The sequence below is a fragment of the Odocoileus virginianus genome, chromosome 28, assembly GCF_023699985.2.
Source record: "Odocoileus virginianus isolate 20LAN1187 ecotype Illinois chromosome 28, Ovbor_1.2, whole genome shotgun sequence".
Classification (NCBI taxonomy): domain Eukaryota; kingdom Metazoa; phylum Chordata; class Mammalia; order Artiodactyla; family Cervidae; genus Odocoileus; species Odocoileus virginianus.
This window is the reverse complement of record NC_069701.1, coordinates 826,067-845,231: the sequence shown is the minus strand read 5'-3', so window position 1 is coordinate 845,231 and position 19,165 is coordinate 826,067. Positions and strand designations below refer to the sequence as shown.

Genomic DNA, 19,165 nt, shown 5'->3' with positions numbered 1-19,165 from the left:
GAGGGTGTTGGCTATGACCAGTATGTTCTTTTGGCAAAACTGTTAGCCTTTGCCCTGCTTCATTCTGTACTCCAAGGCCAAATTTGCTTGTTATTCCAGATATCTCTTGACTTTCTACTTTTGCATTCCAGTCCCCTATAATGAAAAGGACATCTATTTTGGGTGTTAGTTCTAGAAGGTCTTGTAGGTCTTCATAGAACTGTTCAACTTCAGCTTCTTCAGCGTTACTGGTTGGGGCATAGACTTGAACTACTGTAATACTGAATGGTTTGCCGTGGAAATGAACGGAGATCATTCTCTTGTTTTTGAGATTGCATCCAAGTACTGCATTTCGGACTCTTGTTAACTATGAGGGCAACTCCATTTCTTCTAAGGGATTCTTGCCCACAGTAGTAGATATAATGGTCATCTGAGTTAAATTCACCCATTCCAGTCAATTTTAGTTCACTGATTCCCAAAATGTCAATGTTCACTCTTGCCATCTCCTGTTTGACCACTTCAAATTTACCTTGATTCATGGACCTAACATTCCAGGTTCCTAAGCAATACTGCTCTTTACAGCATCGGAATTTACATCCATCACCAGTCACATCAACTGGTTGTTGTTTTTGCTTTGGCTCCGTCTCTTCATTCTTTGTGGAGTTATTGCTCCACTGATCTGCAGTAGCATACTGGGCACCTCCCGATCTGGGGAGCTCCATCTTTCAGTGTCATAGCTTTTTGTCTTTTCATACTGTTCCTGGGGTTCACAAGGCAGGAGTGCTGAAATGGTTTGCCATTCCCTTCTCCAGTGGACCATGTTTTGTCAGAACTCTCCACCATGACCTGTCTTGGGTGGCCCTACACAGCATGGCTCATGGTTTCATTGAATTAGACAAGGCTGTGGTCCATGTGGTCAGTTTGACTAGTTTTCTGTGATTGTGGTTTTCATTCTGCCTGCCCTCTGATGGATAAGAATAAGAGGCTTATGGAAGCTTCCTGATGGGAGAGACTGACTGGGGAAAACTGGGTCTTGTTCTGATAGGTGGAGCCATGCTCAGTAAATCTTTAATCCAATTTTCTGCTGATGGATGGGGCTGTGTTCCTTCCCTGTTGTTTGACCTGAGGCCAAACTATGGTGGAGAAAATGAAGATAATGATCTACTTCAAAAGGTCCTGTACATGCACTGCTGCACTCGGTGCCCTGACCCTGCACCGGGCCACTGCCGACCCACGCCTCCGCCAGAGACTGCTGGACACTCACGGGCAAGTCTGGCTCAGTCTCTTGTGGGGTCACTGCTCCGTTCTCCTGGGTCCTGGTGCGCACAAGGTTCTGTTTGTGCCCTCCACGAGTCTGCTTCCCCAGGCCTGTGTGAGTTCAGGCTGCTCTCTGTTGGGGCTAATGGTGACCTCCTCCTGAGGGCTTATGCCACAGGCTGTGTGACCCAGGTCTGCTGCACCCAGAGCCCCCGTGGCAGGCCACTGCTGACCCGCACCTCCACAGGAGACACGCACACACGGTTCTGGCTCAGTCTCTGTGGAGTCTCTGGGTCCTGGTGCACAAGGTTCTGTTTGTGCCTGCCAAGAGTCTGCTTCCCCAGTCCTGAGCAATATTCTTAAACGTTGTTTCCCCCAAACCTTTGGGTAAAACAGGACCCACACTCAACCCAAAGCTCTGCCCACACACTGGGAAGCACCTTGGGTGTGTGGAACCCTAAGTCTGCCAGAACTCCTCTGGCTTTCTCACACTCTGTGGCCAGGCATGGGCTAAGAGCCCTTCTCTCCTAGACATGGGACACCATCCTCATGTTCTCTTAGGCATGAACTTCATTAACAACCAATGTATCACAAGCGCCAGTTTTTTGTGGCATCTTTAAAATAAAAAATGCATCTCTATGCTAAATTATGGCAAGTTAATTACAGCACCTGGCTGATGGCAGACATCCTGAGAGAGAGTGAGGCACTGACTGAAACATCAGGTGCAAAGAGCAACGGCAACCACACACACCGAGACTGCAGGCCTGGGCTCTTCTCAAGCGCAGACACTGGGGCTGGCCCCAGAGGGCCTGCCTCACAGAGACGGGCAAGCTCTCTGGACCACTCATCTTTTCAGCAGACACTCGCTGGGCACCTAAGTGTGGGGACTAGCCAGTGACACACACAGTCACTCACTCACCAGTTCATCCCATCAAGCACTTAGCAGGCACCTACTGCACACCAGGCCCTGCTCGTCTGCACATACAGACAGATGAACTGACCGGTCCATCTCGTCAGTCACTGATTCACCTGGATGCGTGAGGCACTGTCCTGGCAGTGGAGATGGAATCACGAACAACACAAAGTTCCAGCTCTGATGGAACACACATTCCAGGAAAGGCAGACGGACAAGAGACAAATCAATACATAGCGTGTCAAGGAGTGAAGTGCTGTGAAGAGAGACAAAGCAGCGTAAGGTGACATCAGAAGGCACCCTGTCATACCAACAGCCTTACAGGGCTTGCACCTGATTAGACCGCAGAGGGCACGCTGTCACACAACAGCCTTACAGGGCCTGCATCTGATTAGACCGCAGAGGGCACGCTGTCACACCAACAGCCTTACAGGGCCTGCATCTGATTAGACCGCAGAGGGCACGCTGTCACACCAACAGCCTTACAGGGCCTGCATCTGATTAGACCGCAGAGGGCACACTGTCACACCAACAGCCTTACAGGGCCTGCATCTGATTAGACCGCAGAGGCCTCCAGGAGAGGCAGGAGTGAGGCTTGAGCAGAACCAGGGAAGGAGGGCCTGAACAGACGGCACCGTTGCAGCACCACAGTGAGGGCTCACAGGTGCCTGATGGCCGATGAGCGCAAGGAGGAGCAGAGGTGAGAAGATCACACCAAAGCGGACCCTACAGACCCACAGCTTCACCGCAAGCCTTGACCGCTGACAAAGTCCAAATACCCTGCAAAAGGCATCAGCATGCCAGGCTGCTGTGCAGAGCCTCCCCAGCGCAGCACTGCCCGGTCCCCATGGGGCATGCAGCAGCCGCACCCCTGGCCCCCTGCACGTGGCGACACCAACAGCCCACATGCCCTCATGCCCACGGCTTCTCACCTCGGCTGGCTTTGCTCACACACAGATGAGAGAGCCTGGCCCCTTAGTCAAAGCTCAGGTGCCCCTTTACCTACGTCTACACCTTTAAAATAGCCCGTCTTTGCTCCACTCTTCTTTCTTTTTAAAGAGTTCATCATTTTTGTCCACCTCCCTCACCAGAAGAAGTTCAGTAAGCATTTACTGAATGGTCTAAACCTGTTCCTCTTACTAATGTCACCCAAGGCAGAAGTTTGGGGGTTTTTGGATGCCTCCCCTTCCCCCAATTCCTTGTATCAAATTATCCCCCAAGACCTGTGTTAGGGAAATTAAAATAGAGGAAGTCTTGTTCAGGCTTCAAAGCAGGAGAGCAGGCCTCTGACCTGCCTGGACACTGCCCAGATTCCCTGCCTGCCTGTAAACACAGCAAGTCAGGCAACACTTCAGATAAGAAAGGGAGTGGGTCTTGGAATTTTTGAGTCCCTGGAGGTCTGGCCACTCCCCCCAGGGTCTAACGAAATCCTATGACTCACAAACTGAAATGAACATTGTAAAATGGTTACAGTGTAAAACCAGACCTGCATTTTTGCATGCAAACTGATGACAATATCAGTTTGCGGCCTGGAATTACAAGCAGGGGCCCACAAAACTGCAATTTGAAACGTCACCCATGGATGACACACCACCTGGGAACCCTGTCCCAGTTGGGACCCCAGATTGCTGTTAATGAGGGCTTTCCAGCACTGCTGAAGTCTGGATGTAGGTGGGCCCAATTTGGTGATGTGTACACTGCTATTTCTATTGTTTCTATTTCTTTTCTTTTAATGAATGCATATTGGAATTAAGTCAAATAATCTTCTACAAAAAATGGAAATTGTTTATGTATGTAATGAGTGGTTTCTTTTGTTAATGAATCCTTTGAACCTAAAAGGAAAGTAAAACTTTTGGCAAAACAGACCTACTAATCCCTTTTCCTAAACATCTCTCAATAAATACATTCTCCTGCTCCACTCCCACTACCAGTAGGTCAGGCCCTTGTCTGGTTCATGCAGATTTTTGCAACAGCCTAACCTGTGTTTCCCTGCCTTGCCTTGCTGCTTTCTCAAGCCCTAAGTAGTACAAACATTACTAAATCTCTCTAAAATCACTGCCCATGGATGGGTGTGGACCCACTCCACACACTCTCCCCTTCTGAGCAAAACATATGCAGTAGTAGTTGTGAAGAATCACTGCAGAAGCAAATGCGGGAGATGTACACATTTAAGGTATGGATGACTCATTCGCTGGTGGCTCAGACAGTACAGAATCTGCCTGCAAGGCACATGACCCAGTTTGATCCCTTGGTTGGGAAGATCTCCTGGAGAAGGGAATGGCCAGCCACTCCAGTATTCTTGCCTTGAGAATTCCATAGACAGAGGAGCCTGGCAGGCTACAGGGCATGGCATCGCAAGAAGTTGGACAGGGCTGAGCAACTAACACTTTCACTTTTTTCACGTGGATGACTCATTTAAGTTGCATACATGTTTTAAAGTCTATGGCATCACTGACTCAACGGGCATGAGTTTGAGTAAACTCTAGGAGTTGGTGATGGACAGGGAGGCCTGGCGTGCTACAGTCCATGGGATCACAAAGAGTCAGACACGATTGAGCAACTGAACTGAACTGAACTGTTGGAAAGTCATAAGCCAAAACACATTCCTAGTGTAAATGGGCAGCACTTCACACTTTAAGGTAAACAATCAACCAACTAATAATGAGAAAGCCAAGCTATCAGTGATTGATAAACAAGTAGATTCCTAGCAATTAAAAACTGTCACAAATTCAAGATGCTGGCAATAGTACACTCTATTACAGTGCTGTAAAATCTATGGGAAATTCTATGGCCTGTCTAAGTCCATGCTCTATGGGAACCTGAAACCCATGACTGCTCACATGGTGAGGAACTAGACTCCAACTGAAGGACAAGACAGACTCATCTAGAAACTCCAGCAGACAGGACAGTCATCCCTCAGGATCTGCAGGGGGTTGGTTCCAGGACCCCCATCTTCAATGTGTACCCAAGTCCCTGGTGTAAAATGGCATAGTATTTGCATATAAACTATGGCACAGCCTCCCATATACTTTAAATCATCTCTAGATTCCTTGTAATACCTAACATAATGTAAATGATATGTAATTATTTGCTGTATGTGGCAACTTCAACTTTTGCTTTTTGGAACTTTCTGGAATTTTTCTTTTTCTCAAATATTTTCGATCCAAGGCTGATTAGAGCCACGAATGGGGAACTCAAGGACACGGAGGTCAGACCACAACTTAACACCAGTCACGTTTCGGTAGCTTTTAATGACATCCTTGTGATCACAAGTAGATAGCCTGCAGTCATACCTTCAACTTGGACGTCTGTGGAATTTTGAGACCCACACCCTTAGGAACCGCTTAAAGAAACTGCGTGCCTGAATCAGATCACTGGCATCCAGGAGAAGCCTTGTAAGTAGAGACCCAGACTATAGAATCCCTCCTGTAAAATCAAACCTCCAGGATCTCCCTTGTGTAAAGTCCCATGGGGGCATTCTACAGAATGACCTAACCCCTGCCCACCTTTCAGCCCCCAGCCCAGTCCATGCCTCTAACTACAGTGACTATGCATCCTCCTTGGGCCCTCTGGGTGTGCCACCCCCTTGCTGACCTCCCAGGCCTCCACTTGTGCAGTTATCTGAAATGCCCTCATACACGTCTTTTCTCCCAGCCACCCTTCCACTTGGCAAACTCCTCCTTCAAGACCCATCTCAAGGGTCGCACACTCCTGAAAACATTTCATGACTTCCTGGTCTCTGACGTGAGTGCATCTGTGTGCACAACACATCTGTGCATCTCTCCCACAACACCTGGGGACAAACTGCACCCCAGCACTCACCACACTCACTAAGAGCCCTCGTCTGCTATTCCCATCACGTTATAATCTTTGTTTGCAGGTCATCACGGTGATTCATCCAACTGGTACTAGAAAAAATTCCAAACTCAAGGCCACAGAAAAGTTGTCTTAACTTGAAGCTAAAGTGCACCAAAAATAAAGCTGGAATTTCAGTATTCCCATTACCTTGATTGAAAGGCTCAAGGAGAATGGAGAGTGTCACTGGACTCAGACAGAACCCACTTTTCAGGTGCTGTTTGTGTGTGCATGGCTACACACACACACACACACACACACACACAAGCAAAGTTCAAGGTAAAAGGGAAAAAAGCAAGAAGGCATCATAACAGGAGAAATGTGTATAAAAAGAAAAGCTGTGTACTGGTATTTCGTCTGTCTCTTTTTTCCCTTATAGAATGTCAGTCTTTTCTTCTACTGGCCTGGAACCAAGTTTCATTTCATGATTTTCTAAGCTAAAACGTTGTACACATTTTTATGTCAAAATACTTGGAGGGGCATTTAGACACTAGCAGTATTAGGTTTTAGAATTTTCGTTAACTACATATTGATTATTTACTTATCAAGGCTTCAGATGAAATGGTGGCCCACCTCTATGTTCTAAGCATTGGTGGGTTGATACTCTGGGGCATGAGGAACAAAGTGGCCCACCTCTGTGTTCTAAGCATCGATAGGTTGGTACTCTGGAGTTTGAGGAACAAAGTAGTCCCTGCACCATTTCCCAGAGCTCTGTAGCCACCCTAAGTGTTATCTTTTATTGCACTAGGAAAATCAGAGTCACTGCGATCTGCCCAGGAAGTCAAAAGTGAAAGGGCAAAGCATCTCACGACCTACTTCAATGAGAGGGCAACAATGCTGTGGGATCTCTAGCCGGGCCCAGGGCCCAGATTTCGCAGTCCCCTCCACGGGCCCTGCTGCGTGCATGGGTTCCATCCCAGTGCAGGAGGAGGTCACTGAAGCTTTGAGAAAGAAGTGAATGATGAGACAAGCATTGCTAAAGATCCCCTGCCTCCAACATGGTGAACAAAATGGAGGAAAAGTAGAAGCAGTGCAACCAGTTCAAGGGACTTTGTAGTGACCCAGGCAAACAACGTCACCAGACCTGGGAGACACATGAGGAAAGGCGGCAGAAGCACCACTAGGACTTGACAATTTGGAGGAAGAGAAAGGTAAGGGATGACAGATGACTCCCCAGTTTCTGGACAGAAAAAGTGAACTAACAGTTGTGCTCCTTAATGAGATGGGGGGAAGGGAAGGCTAGAATGGAGCTGTGGTAGAAGGAGACCAAGAGTTAAAATTGGGACCCATTAAGCTTGAGGGGCCCATGAGACAGCGAAGTTCACTAACTCCTATCAAAGGTATAAACAGAAGCAAGAAGAAGACAGTGGAGGAGCAGGTGAGGTGGAGTACATCTCTCTCCACGGATACATCAGGAACACACCTTCAGACACAGAAGTGCATGCAGAACACCAGCTGAGACAGGCAGGAGGACCTGACCAGTGGAAAAGACTGTATAGAACCACACAAAACTCTGCTGGACGAAGGAACTAGGGGGAAAAACAGGAGTATTAGTAGGACTGGACCTGCCCTCAGTGGGTGAGGGAACTGAAGCCAGGGTCCTATTCCCACAGCGGGGCGATTGTCTGAGTCAGAGGAGAAACAGTTAAGGCTGAGAGTGAAACAGCTGATCTGTGGCAGCCTAAATGGAATGAGAATCAGATAGTCCTTGCCGCAGCCATGCATACCCCGGACAGGGACGCTGGCCTCCTGGAAGGCACAGTGGCTGGGAGCTGGCGTTTAGGGATTGTGGAGCAACCCCAGGGTGAGGGCGGCTGTTGACTGTGGAGAGAAGGATCCAGGGGATGTGAGGGAGGAGATCATGGTGGGAAATGCCTGTGGAGGAAAGCCAGGCACCGTGGAAGCAAGGTGATACTGCTGAGTCCCGTGTAGGGGGTGGAGCATCACCATGGCCTGTCTCCCCACAGCCAGCATCTGTAGGGGAACAATAGAGAGGCTGGCCCATTAATCGCCTGATGCGCCAGTCTACAGAGTAGGACCCCACCCGGGGGCCCCTGTATGTGCCTGATGCACCAAACAACAGAGAAGGACCCCAGGCAAGGGAGCCCTCTAAGTGCCTGAGCGGGCAGAGCTACAGAGAAGACTGGCCAGAGAGGCCTTCTGATTGCCAGCTACGAGAGGCTGGAGAAAAGACTCTGACAGGGCCATAACTCCTGCAGCGGAGGCAGTCTGTGTCCCTGCACACTTGGCGTCGCCAGGGTCCCTGCAAGCCAAGCAGCTGCGCCACCTTCATGCTCAACCCTCACTGGGGCAGAGCTGCCACAGGCAAAAGAAGTCTTTTGTACATGCATGCAGGGTTGCATCAGTCATGTCCAATGCTTTGCAGCCCTGTGGACTGAGGCCTGCCAGGCTTCTCTGTCAGGGGGTTCTCCAGGCAAGAATGCTGGAGCATATTGTCCAATACTGGCTGCCATACCCTTCTGGAGCACTCTATTTCCTGCTGCCCTCGCTGCCACCAACCCCCCTGAGTACCTGGTGCTGTCAGAACCCCTCTCTGTGTCTATGGAATATATAAAGGCCATTGAGAGCTCCCACAAAAGAAAACGCACTAGTTCTGATAGCTATGGACACTGGAGGCAAGAACACACAGGGCTAGGACCAGATTAGACTCCCCCACAGCAGGTCCAGAGACCAGCACAGTCTTGGAGGGCATCACAGGGAGGTGAGGTGGACTGTGACTCCCAGCGTGGGAAAGGACTCTGACAGCAGTGACTCAAGAGAAACATTTATTATTCTTATGTTTTGACATGTTCTATAGATTCTTTTGGATTTTTTTTTCTCTTTTTTCCCTCTGTTGTAGTTATCGATTTTATTGGCACTGTGAAATCTAATTAAGCTTTTGAGCTTTTTTTTTCTAAGTCATATTTTTTATTGTTGGTATAAACCTCTGCCTCTACATTGGGCTTTTGCAGTTCTGTGGATTTATCCTTTTTGTTTTTCAATCTTCTTCCTTTTTTTCCCTCTTTTTTTAATTTGAATTTTTTAAACCTATTTTATTTTTTCTACATTTATTCCTTTGTTTGCTTTTCCTACTGTTCTTTACCCCTTGGAGTTAAACTTTAATGTATATAAGTCTTATTTATCTACCTCTGTTTAACTTTGCATATCTATTCTTTTTTTCTTTTCTTTCTTTCCTTTCCTCTAAACAAATTTGTTAGTTTTGTTTTTATAACTTTATTTCCCACATGGCACCTTGCTTCAGTTTTGTTTTCCAGTTTGTGCTTTAGTTAGTTTTGTTCTTAACTGGTAAATATAATTTTTGATTTCCTTTGTTCACCAGGTCAATCTATTGTACTTTATTTTTGTTAGACTGTTTTGATTTGTTGATGGGTGTATATGTATATGTGTATATTCCATTATTTTAATTATTGTTCCCTGATTTTGTAACTGCCATTTGCCTTGGGTTCGCCTTTAGTTTCTTATTTTAGGTTATTTGTTTTACTCTCACTTAATGCCATAACAAACCACTTGTGGAATCTTTGTTCCTGACCAGAGATCAATCCCTGAGCCTTTGGAGGGGAGCACTGACTCCAAGATCCTAGACTAGCAGAGAACTCACCCTAGGGAGTATCAAATAGTGAGAACCCACACAAAGGAGATCACTTGAATATAAGACCCGGCATCACCCAACCACCAGTAGCACCCTGTGCAGGACAGCTCATCTAAACAACAAACAAAACAAAAACACAAACCCAGTCATCAGCAGACAGGAGGACCCCTCACTCAGCCTTGCCCAGCAGAGGGAAAACAAACAAAACCTCGGCACAAATCTCACCCTATACTAAGCTTACACAAACCACCGGACCAACCTTAGGAGGGCAGAAACCAAAAGGAAGAAAGAATTCAACCTTGAAGCCTGGGAAAAGGAGACCTCAAACACAGTAAATTTAAAAAAAAAAAAAGAAATAAACAATTAAAAGGCAAAGAAATACTACACAGATGAAGGAACAAACTAGAAACACAGATGTCCAAATAAATGAAGAAGAAACAGCTGAAAAAGAATTCAGAATAATGATAGCAAAGATGATCAAAAACCTGGAAAACAAAATGGAGAAAATGCAACAATCAATTAACAAAGACATAGAAGAATTAAAGAATAAGCATACAGAGACAAACAACACAATTACTGAAATTAAAAATACTCTAGAAGGACTCAACAGCAGATTATCTGAAGCAGAAGAACGAATCAGTGAGCTGGAAGATAAATGGTGGAATAAGTTCTGAAGAGCAGAATAAAGTAAAAATGAAAAAACTGAGGATAGTCTCTGAGACCCCTGAGACAATATCAAACAAACCAACATTCAAATTATAGGAGTCCCAGAAGAAGAAGAGAAAAAGAAAGGGTACGAGAAAATTTTTGAAGTGATTATAGTTGAAAATTTACCCAACATGGAAAAGAAAATAGTCAATCAAGTCCAAGAGGCGCAGAGTCCCATACAGGATAAACCCAAGGAGAAACATGCCAAGACACATACTAATCAAACTAACAGACTAAACACAAAGAAAGAATATTAAAAGCAGAAAGGGAGAAGCAACAAGTAACATACAAGGGAAACCCCGTACAATTAACAGCTGATCTTTCAGCAGAAACTCTGCAGGCCAGAAGGGAATGGCAGGATATATTTAAAGTACTGAAAGGGGAAAATCTACAACCAAGATCACTGTGCCCAGCAAGGATCTCTTTCAAAATTGAGGGAGAAATAGAAAGCTTTTCAGACAAGCAGAAGTTAAGAGAATTCAGCACCACCAAACCAGCTTTACAACAAATGTTAAAGAGACTTATATAGTCAAGAAACACAAGAGAAGAAAAAAGATCTACAAAATCAAGGCCAAACAATTAAGAAAATGGCAAGAGAAAAAAAAATATATATATATATCAATAATTACTTTAAATGTAAATGGATTAAATGCTCCAACCAAAAGACACAGACTGCCTGAAGGGATACAAAAACAAGACCCATATATATGCTGTCTACAAGAAACCCACTTCAGACATCAAGACACATATAGACTGTAAGTGAGAGGATGGAAAAATATATTCCATGCAAATAGGAAGTAAAAGAAAGCTTGAGTAGCAATCCTCATATCAGAAAAAATAGACCTTAAAATAAAGAATATTACAAGAAATAAGGAAGGACACTCATAATGATCAAGGGATCAATCCAAGAGGAACACAAAACACTTGTAAATATCTATGCACTCAACATAGGAGCACCTCAATACATAAGACAAATACTAACAGACATAAAAGGAGAAATTGACAGTAACACAAAAAAAGTAGGAGACTTTAGTAGGAGACACTGTGAGACACCACTCACACCAATGGACAGATCATCAAAACAGAAAATTAATAAGGAAACACAAGTCTTAAATGATACATTAGATGAGGTGGATCTCACTGATATCTTTAGGACATTCCATCAAAATGCAGAATACACCTTTTCAAGTGCACATGGAACATTCTTCAGGATAGACCACAACCTTGATCACAAGTCAAACCTCAGTAGACTGAAGAAAACTGAAGTTGCATCAGGCATCTTCTCCAACCACACTGAGACTAGACATCAACTACAAGAAAAAACTGTGAGAAACAGAAACTCATGGAGATTAAACAGCACCTTTCTCAATAACCAACAGGTTACTGAAGAAATCAAAAGGGAAATCAAAAAGCTTCTAGAAACAAATGACAATGAAAACATGGCAAGTCAAAACCTATGGGATGCAGCAAAAGCTGTTCTAAGAGGGAAGTTTATAGCAAGACAATCCTATCTCAAGAAACAAGAAAAGCATGGAATAGAAAACCTAACTTTATACCTAAAACAACTGGAAAAAGAAGAAGAAAAGCCCCCAAAACTAGTAGAAGGAAAGAAATCATAAAGATCCAAGCAGAAAGAAATGAAAGGAACAATACTAAAGATTAATAAATAAACAAAATTGACAAGCCTTTAGCCAGACTCATCAAGAAAAAAAAAGAAGAACCAATTCAACAAAATTAGAAATGGAGAGGTTACAACAGACAATGCCAAAATAAAAAGGATTATAGCAGACTATTATGAATCACTATATGGCAATAAAATGGATAACCTGGGAGAAATGGACATACTCTTAGAAAAGTTCAATCTTCCTAGACTGAACCAGGAAGAAATAGAAATTATGAAAAACCCAATTATAAGCACTGAAATTAAAGCTGTGATCAAAAATCTCCCAAAAAACAAAAGCCCAGAACCAAATGGCTTCACAGGACAATTCTATCAAACATTTAGAGAAGAGCTAATGCCTATCCTTCTAAAACTCTTTCAAAAAATTGCAGGGAAAGGAACTTCCAAACTCATTCTATGAGGCCACATCACCCTGATACCAAAACCAGAAAGAAACAACACAAAAAAAGAAAACTATAGGCCAATATCACTGATGAACATAGATGCAAAAATCCTCAAGAAAATTTTAGCAAACAGAATTCAGCAACACATCAAAAAGCTGATACACCATGATCAAGTGGGTTTATTCCAGGCATGCAAGGATTCTTCAATATATGGAAATCAATTAATTTGATATACCATATTAACAAACTGAAAGATAAAAACCACATGATCATCTCAATAGATGCAGAAAAACCCTTTGACATAATTCAGCAACCATTTATGATTAAAACTCTTCAAAAAATGGGCATAGAAGGAACCTACCTCAACATAGTAAAGGTCATATATAATAAGCCTATAGCAAAGATTATTCTCAATGGTGAAAAACTGAAAGCATTCCCCCTAAGATCAGGAACAAGACAACGGTGTCCACTTTCACCACTATTATTCAACATAGTTCTGGAATTCCTAGCTAAAGCAATCAGAGAAGAAAAAGATATAAAAGGAATCCATAACAGAAAAGAACTAAAGCTCTCACTGTTTGCAGATGACATGATACTGTACATAGAAAACCCTAAAGATACTATCAGAAAATTACTAAAACTAATCAGTGAATTTAGCAAAGTTGCAGGATACAAAATCAATACACAGAAATCACTTGCATTTCTGTATACTAACAATGAAAAATCAGAAAGAGAAATTAAGTAATCAATCCCATTCACCACTGCAACAAAAACAATTAAATATCTAGGAATAAACCTACCTAAGGAGACAAAAGAACTGTACCCAAAAAATTATAAGATACTAATGAAAGAAATCAAAGATGACATAAACAAATGGAGAGATATTCTATGTTCCTGAGTAGGAAGAAACAATATTGTGAAAATGATTATACTACCAAATGCAATCTACAGATTCAGTGTGATCCCTATGAAATTACCAATGGCATTTTTCACAGAATTAGAACAAACAATTTCACAATTCATATGGAAACACAAAAGACCCTGAATAGCCAAAGCCATCTTGAGAAAGAGTAATGGAGCTGAAGGAATCAACCTTCCTGACTTCAGACTATACTACAAAGCTACAGTCATCAAGACAGTATGGTACTGGCACAAAAACAGAAATACAGACCAACAGAGCAAGATAGAAAGCTCAGAAATAAACCCATGCACCTCTGGGTAACTTATTTTTGACAAAGGAGGCAAGAATATACAATGGGGCAAAGATAGCCTCTTCAAGAAATGGTGCGGGGAAAACTGGACAGCTACATGTAAAAGAATGAAATTAGAACACTTCCTAACACCATACACAAAGATAAACTCAAAATGGATTAAAGGTCTAAATGTAAGACCAGAAACTATAAAACTGTTAGAGGAAAACATAGGCAGAACACTTGATGACATAAAGCAAGATCTTCTATGACTCACCTCCTAGAGTAACAGAAATAAAAACAAAAGTAAACAAGTGGGAACTGATTAAACCTAAAAGCTTTTGCACAGCAAAGGACACTATAGGCAAGGGGAAAAGACAACCCTCAGAATGGGAGAAAATAATAGCAAATGAAGCAACTGACAAAGGATTAATTTTCAAAATATACAAGCAGCTCATACACCTCCATACCAGAAAAACAACCAACCCAATAAAAAAATGGGTAAAAAACCTAAACAGACATTTCTTCAAAGATGACATACAGATGACTAACAAACACATGAAAAGACGCTCAATATCACTCATTATTAGAGAAATGCAAATCAAAACTACAATGAGATATCACCTCACACCACACAAAAAAACGTACGTCTAGTTAAAGCTATGATTTTTCCAGTAGTCATGTATGGATATGAGAGCTGGACTATAAAGAAAGCTGAGCACCAAAGAATTGATGCTTTTGAATTGTGGTGTTGGAGAAGACTCTCGAGAGTCCGTTGGACTGCAAGGCAATCAAACCAGTCAATCGTAAAGAAATCAGAACAGCATATTCATTGGAAGGACTGATCCTGAAGCTGAAACTCCAATACTCTGGCCACCTGATGCATAGAACTAACTCATTTGAAAAGACCCTGATGCTGGGTCTTTTCCCAGCATTGATTGAAGTCAGAAGGAGAAGGGGATGACTGGGGATGAGATGGTTGGATGGCATCACCAACACAATAGACATGAGTTTGAGTAAATTCCGGGGGTTGGTGATGGACAAGGAGGCCTGGCGTGCTGCAGTCCATGGGGTGACAAAGAGTCAGACACGAATGAGAGACTGAACTGAACTGATCACCTGACACTGGTCAGAATGGCCTTCATCAAAAAGTCTACAAACAATAAATGCTGGAGAGGGTGTGGAGGAAAGGGAATGCTCTTGCACTGTTGGTGAGAATGTAAATTGATACAGCCACTATGGAAGACAGTATGGAGATTCCTTAAAAAACTAGGAATAATACCACCATATGACCCAGCAATACCACTCCTAGGCATATACCCTGAGGAAACCAAAATTGAAAGAGACACATGTATCCTATTGTTCATTGCAGCACTGTTTACAATAGCTAGAACATGGAAGCAACCTAGATGTCCATCGACAGATGAATGGATAAAGAAGTTTTGGTACACATACACAATGGAACATTACTCAGCCATAAAAAGGAACGCATTTGAGTCTGTTCTGGTGAGGTGGATGAACCTAGAACTGATTGTATTATACAGAGTGAAATGAGTCAGAAAGAAAAGAAAGAAATATCGTATTGTAACGCATATATATGGAATCTAGAAAAATGGTACTGAAGAATTTATTTGCAGGGTAGAAAAGGAGAAATAGACATAGAGAATAGAATTATGGACATGGGGAGAGGGGAGGAGAGGGTGAAATGTATGGAAAGAGTAACATGGAAACTTCCATTACCATATGTAAAATAGATGGCCAACGGAAATTTGCTGTGTGTCTCAGGAAACTCAAACAAGGGCTCTGTATCAGCCTAGAGGGGTGGGATGGGAAGGGACTGGGAGTTTCAAAAGGGAGGGGATATATGTATACCTATGGCTGATTCATGTTGAGGTTTGACAGAAAACAGCAAAATTCTGTAAAGCAATTATTCTTCAATTAAAAAATAAACAAACATTTTTTAAAAGATACAAAAAGAGCCGTGAAGCACAGAGGATGGAGTAATGGAAGCCTGGGGCGGATCTCACAAATGATCATTCCTGCCCTTCTCTCTGGGTGCTCATATGTCCACCTCTGTGCCAGCTCAAGGTGGGATGCACCTCACGGGGAGCTCATGTGGCCAAACTCAGCCAGGACATGTGCAAGCTGCTTCTAAGATCACCTTAAGTAAAGCAGACACCAGCTTTGGGGCTAAGAAAACAGTCCTGTTAACAATTAAATGCAATTTGCATCATAGCACAATGAGAAGTAAAGCGTGCATGTGTGCTAAGTCACTTCAGTCATGTCCAACTCTCTGTGATCCTATGAACTGTAGCCCTCCAGGTTCTTCTGTCCATGGGATTCTCCAAGCAAGAATACTGGAGTGGGTTGCCATGCCCTCTTCCAGGGGATTCTCCTGACACAGGGATCAAACCCAGGTCTCCCACATTGCAGGCAAATTCTTTACCATCTGAGCCTCCAGGGAAGCCCGAAGTGAAGTATACAGCCTGGTATTTTTTTCAATTACAATCATTGTAACAGGTGTGCTTATTTCCTGACACTGATGTTTTCAAGGCATCCAGGCAGAAGGGTCTCAGTATCTCACCCTGTGTCCTGACAGTTACATTGCTGGGGGTACTGCCCTGTTTGGAGGATCCCAAACAGAACCTCCCCAGGGAAACTTCAGTCTAGGTGGTACAGATGCAGAAGAAGGTCTCACAAGAAAAAGCCCAGAGTAGATGGCCTGATTTTGGGAAACAATGACTCTGAATTTGGCCTGTCTTAAGGAAACAATGACTCTGAGCTTGCATCCTGCTCTGAAGTTAATATGTCTTCCTCAGGACCGGCACCTAGTTTCCTATCAGGATGGATCTATTTTTCCAGTTTTGCCACCAAAGGACAAATCAAAATGCCATTCAACATTCTGCTTTCCAATTAAAAGTTGAGCCATTTTTTTTAAAAAAAAACCACACATTTAACTAAACAATCGCACACGGCAATAAAGCACTGTGCTCTCCCGCCTTGATGCACAGCCCCATTTGCAGTTACTTAGAGGAGAGGCAGGAAGATTGTTACAGACAGCCAGATTAAGCCGCCCCAATCCCTGTTAGCGTCTTTCTGTGCTCTGAGAGTAAAACAGTGCAGCATTCATGTAAACTAACTCAATATCCTGCGTTTAAATAAGCCCAAACAAAAAATAAAACTCACAAGACTGGAAGCTCTCGGGAAGAAGAGATCTACTTTTTTAAGAAAGTGGCCTGGCTGGGGGTAGAGGAAACACCTGACACATCTCTGGTCAACAGGTCAAGGCTCCCACCCGAGAGGACACTGGAGTGAGTGAAAAGGGCCCCCAGCTTTGTGACAGAAGCGGCTTTCAAGGCGAATGAGCAAGATGGTGCCAGGGAGAGAAAAACCAGACGCTGTTCACACTGGCAGTGGGCCTCACATGGAATATCTAGTACTCCGAGTTTCCAGGAATGGGAAGTTACTACTTGCCCCTGCCTATTTCCTAGGATTGGTGGGAGAAGGAACTCTGGTGGTGAGTATAGAAGCACTTTCTGAAAGGGGAAGAACTCATCAAATGTAGCAGAAAATTGCTGGTTACTGGCAGGTGGCTGGAATGAGTCCTCTTAAGAGGATGGTGACCAACAAAACAGATAAAATAAGTAAGGAACATATTTGGGATATTCAACATGTTCAGTAAAAGCAGGTGAGAAAAGGAATCTACTGACAATAATTTAAAGCAAAAAAAAAAAAAAAAAAGGTTTGGAGCAGGGAGGTGGGCTCAGATGCAACTCTCTGTTGATTGAGGCAGTCTGGAGGATCATATGGATGAATAGATGGGTGGGTGGGTGGAGGAGGGGTCTGCCATCCAGCAGACAAGAGGGCCACAGACAGAGCATGACCAAACCCCACCTCCTGCATTCCCATTCACCACCCACGGAGAGGCGGAGTGGGGTGGGGAGCCACGCTTCCAAGGTCACTGGTTCCCCGACCTGCCTGTCACCTTCCTTCCCCTCAAGCTTCTGGATCACAGCTCTTAATGTGGAACCAAAGTGCCCACGAAAAAGAAAGACTAGATATGAAAGCTTTGCTTCATTTCCCCAATAGCCAAAACACAAAAAGCAACCAGAGATTAGAAATCTCTGGTGAGTGCTCAAAGAATAAAATCAATTTGAGAAGGATTTGTAGTATAGGCCCTATAAGGGTGGAACGGTGGAGGTACTAGTGAATCTACACATGAGGTGACCACTACTCATTCGATAAATGTTCGTGGAGGCAGCTTCTATGTCTGAGGCACAGTTCAGATACATCGTAAAGAAGTGACTGGGGGAAACATGCAAACAGGTAACTATAACCAGCATGGAAGTGCTACGACGGGGTGCAGGTCACAGAAAGCAGCCCCCACATTCCGCACGGCTGCGGGAGGGCAGAGAGGAGGGCCACAGAGTGGCCCCCGGGATACAGGTCAGTAAGGAGAACGCGGTACAGTGGGGGTTCAAAGGCAGGAGAAAGCACACCAGCCAGAGGGGAAAGCCCTCGTTTCCGAGGCGGCAGCCACGGGTGAAGGCAAACCAGGGCGTGGCCGGGCAGAGGCAGGTAAAATATTACACACAGGGCTGGGTATGTCCAAGGAGCAACAGGGACCCTCCAAACACGGCTTTCCCTCTTAAGAGGACTTTAGCAGACACGAATTTGCTTCTATTTACCTTTTTTTCAACTTCCAAGAACTGTTGCTTCAGTAGTTTCAGCAAACTGACTTCCAGGAAAGGCGACTTGGATTATTCCTGTTGAGAAATCAGAAGAGGTGTAATAGGTTTGGTGGGATTGCTTTCTGCAGACCTCCTGTGACTCTGCCACCAAGTCCCTGCTGAGAGGGCGGTCAGGTGGCTCCCCTGCCCCCGCTGCTCCTCACCAGCCCTCACCCAGTCCACCCCTCCCTCCAGCACACCAGGCGGGATCCCAGGCCCCAGCCGGAGGAGCGGCCTCCCCAGCCCCCAGCACGGAGGTCAGGCTGTTCCCTGCCTTCCTGAGCTTCCCGCAACAGACCCTCTGATGACTTAAGCTGGAAAGAGAGCATTTCTTTTCCTTGCAACCAAAAGTTATTTATTTAGAACGATGAGATCCAGGGTTGGGACTAAAAAAACACAAGTAGAGGGTGATGAAATAGACTTCTGAAACAAAGCCTCAGGAAAAATAAAAGATGAGAGACAGTGACCTGGGCCTCTCAACTACTGTCCCATAATATCTAAGAGGAGAGGAAGACAGAGAGGTGTGAAACCCAGAGAGGAGGCCCAGCAAACAAGTCATAAAATCTCGGCGGTATTCAATACTAGGACGGAGACCCAGACACTGGGGAAAGAGGGCTCCTAATATGGGTATTACCCATAACAGAATAAAAAAAGAATTTCAATAAAAATATAAAGGTGAGAGACTCTGAAAGTTTCTACAGCACATGAGGAATAATTGAGTAACCATACAATGCCTATCAATACTACAATGAGAAGTGAAATAATTTAAAGATAAGTTTTGATGTACTGTGCTGTCCTATTTTGGTCTTAATAAACATTTTATTTACTCATGGTTGGTGGGTCAACAATTAGTGCTGGG

At 44.1% G+C, this 19,165-nt stretch overlaps 1 protein-coding gene across 1 annotated transcript in view; it reads right to left on the bottom strand.

Moving 5' to 3' along the window:
• LOC110142110 (uncharacterized) overlaps nt 1–19,165 on the bottom strand; it is a 112,212-nt gene that overhangs the window by 42,388 nt on the left and 50,659 nt on the right. Inside the window, exon 6 of the mRNA XM_070457386.1 lies at nt 18,265–18,342. Coding sequence (XP_070313487.1) covers nt 18,272–18,342 — 71 coding nt within the window. The 3' untranslated portion in view covers nt 18,265–18,271. The remainder of the gene's footprint in view (nt 1–18,264; nt 18,343–19,165) is intronic.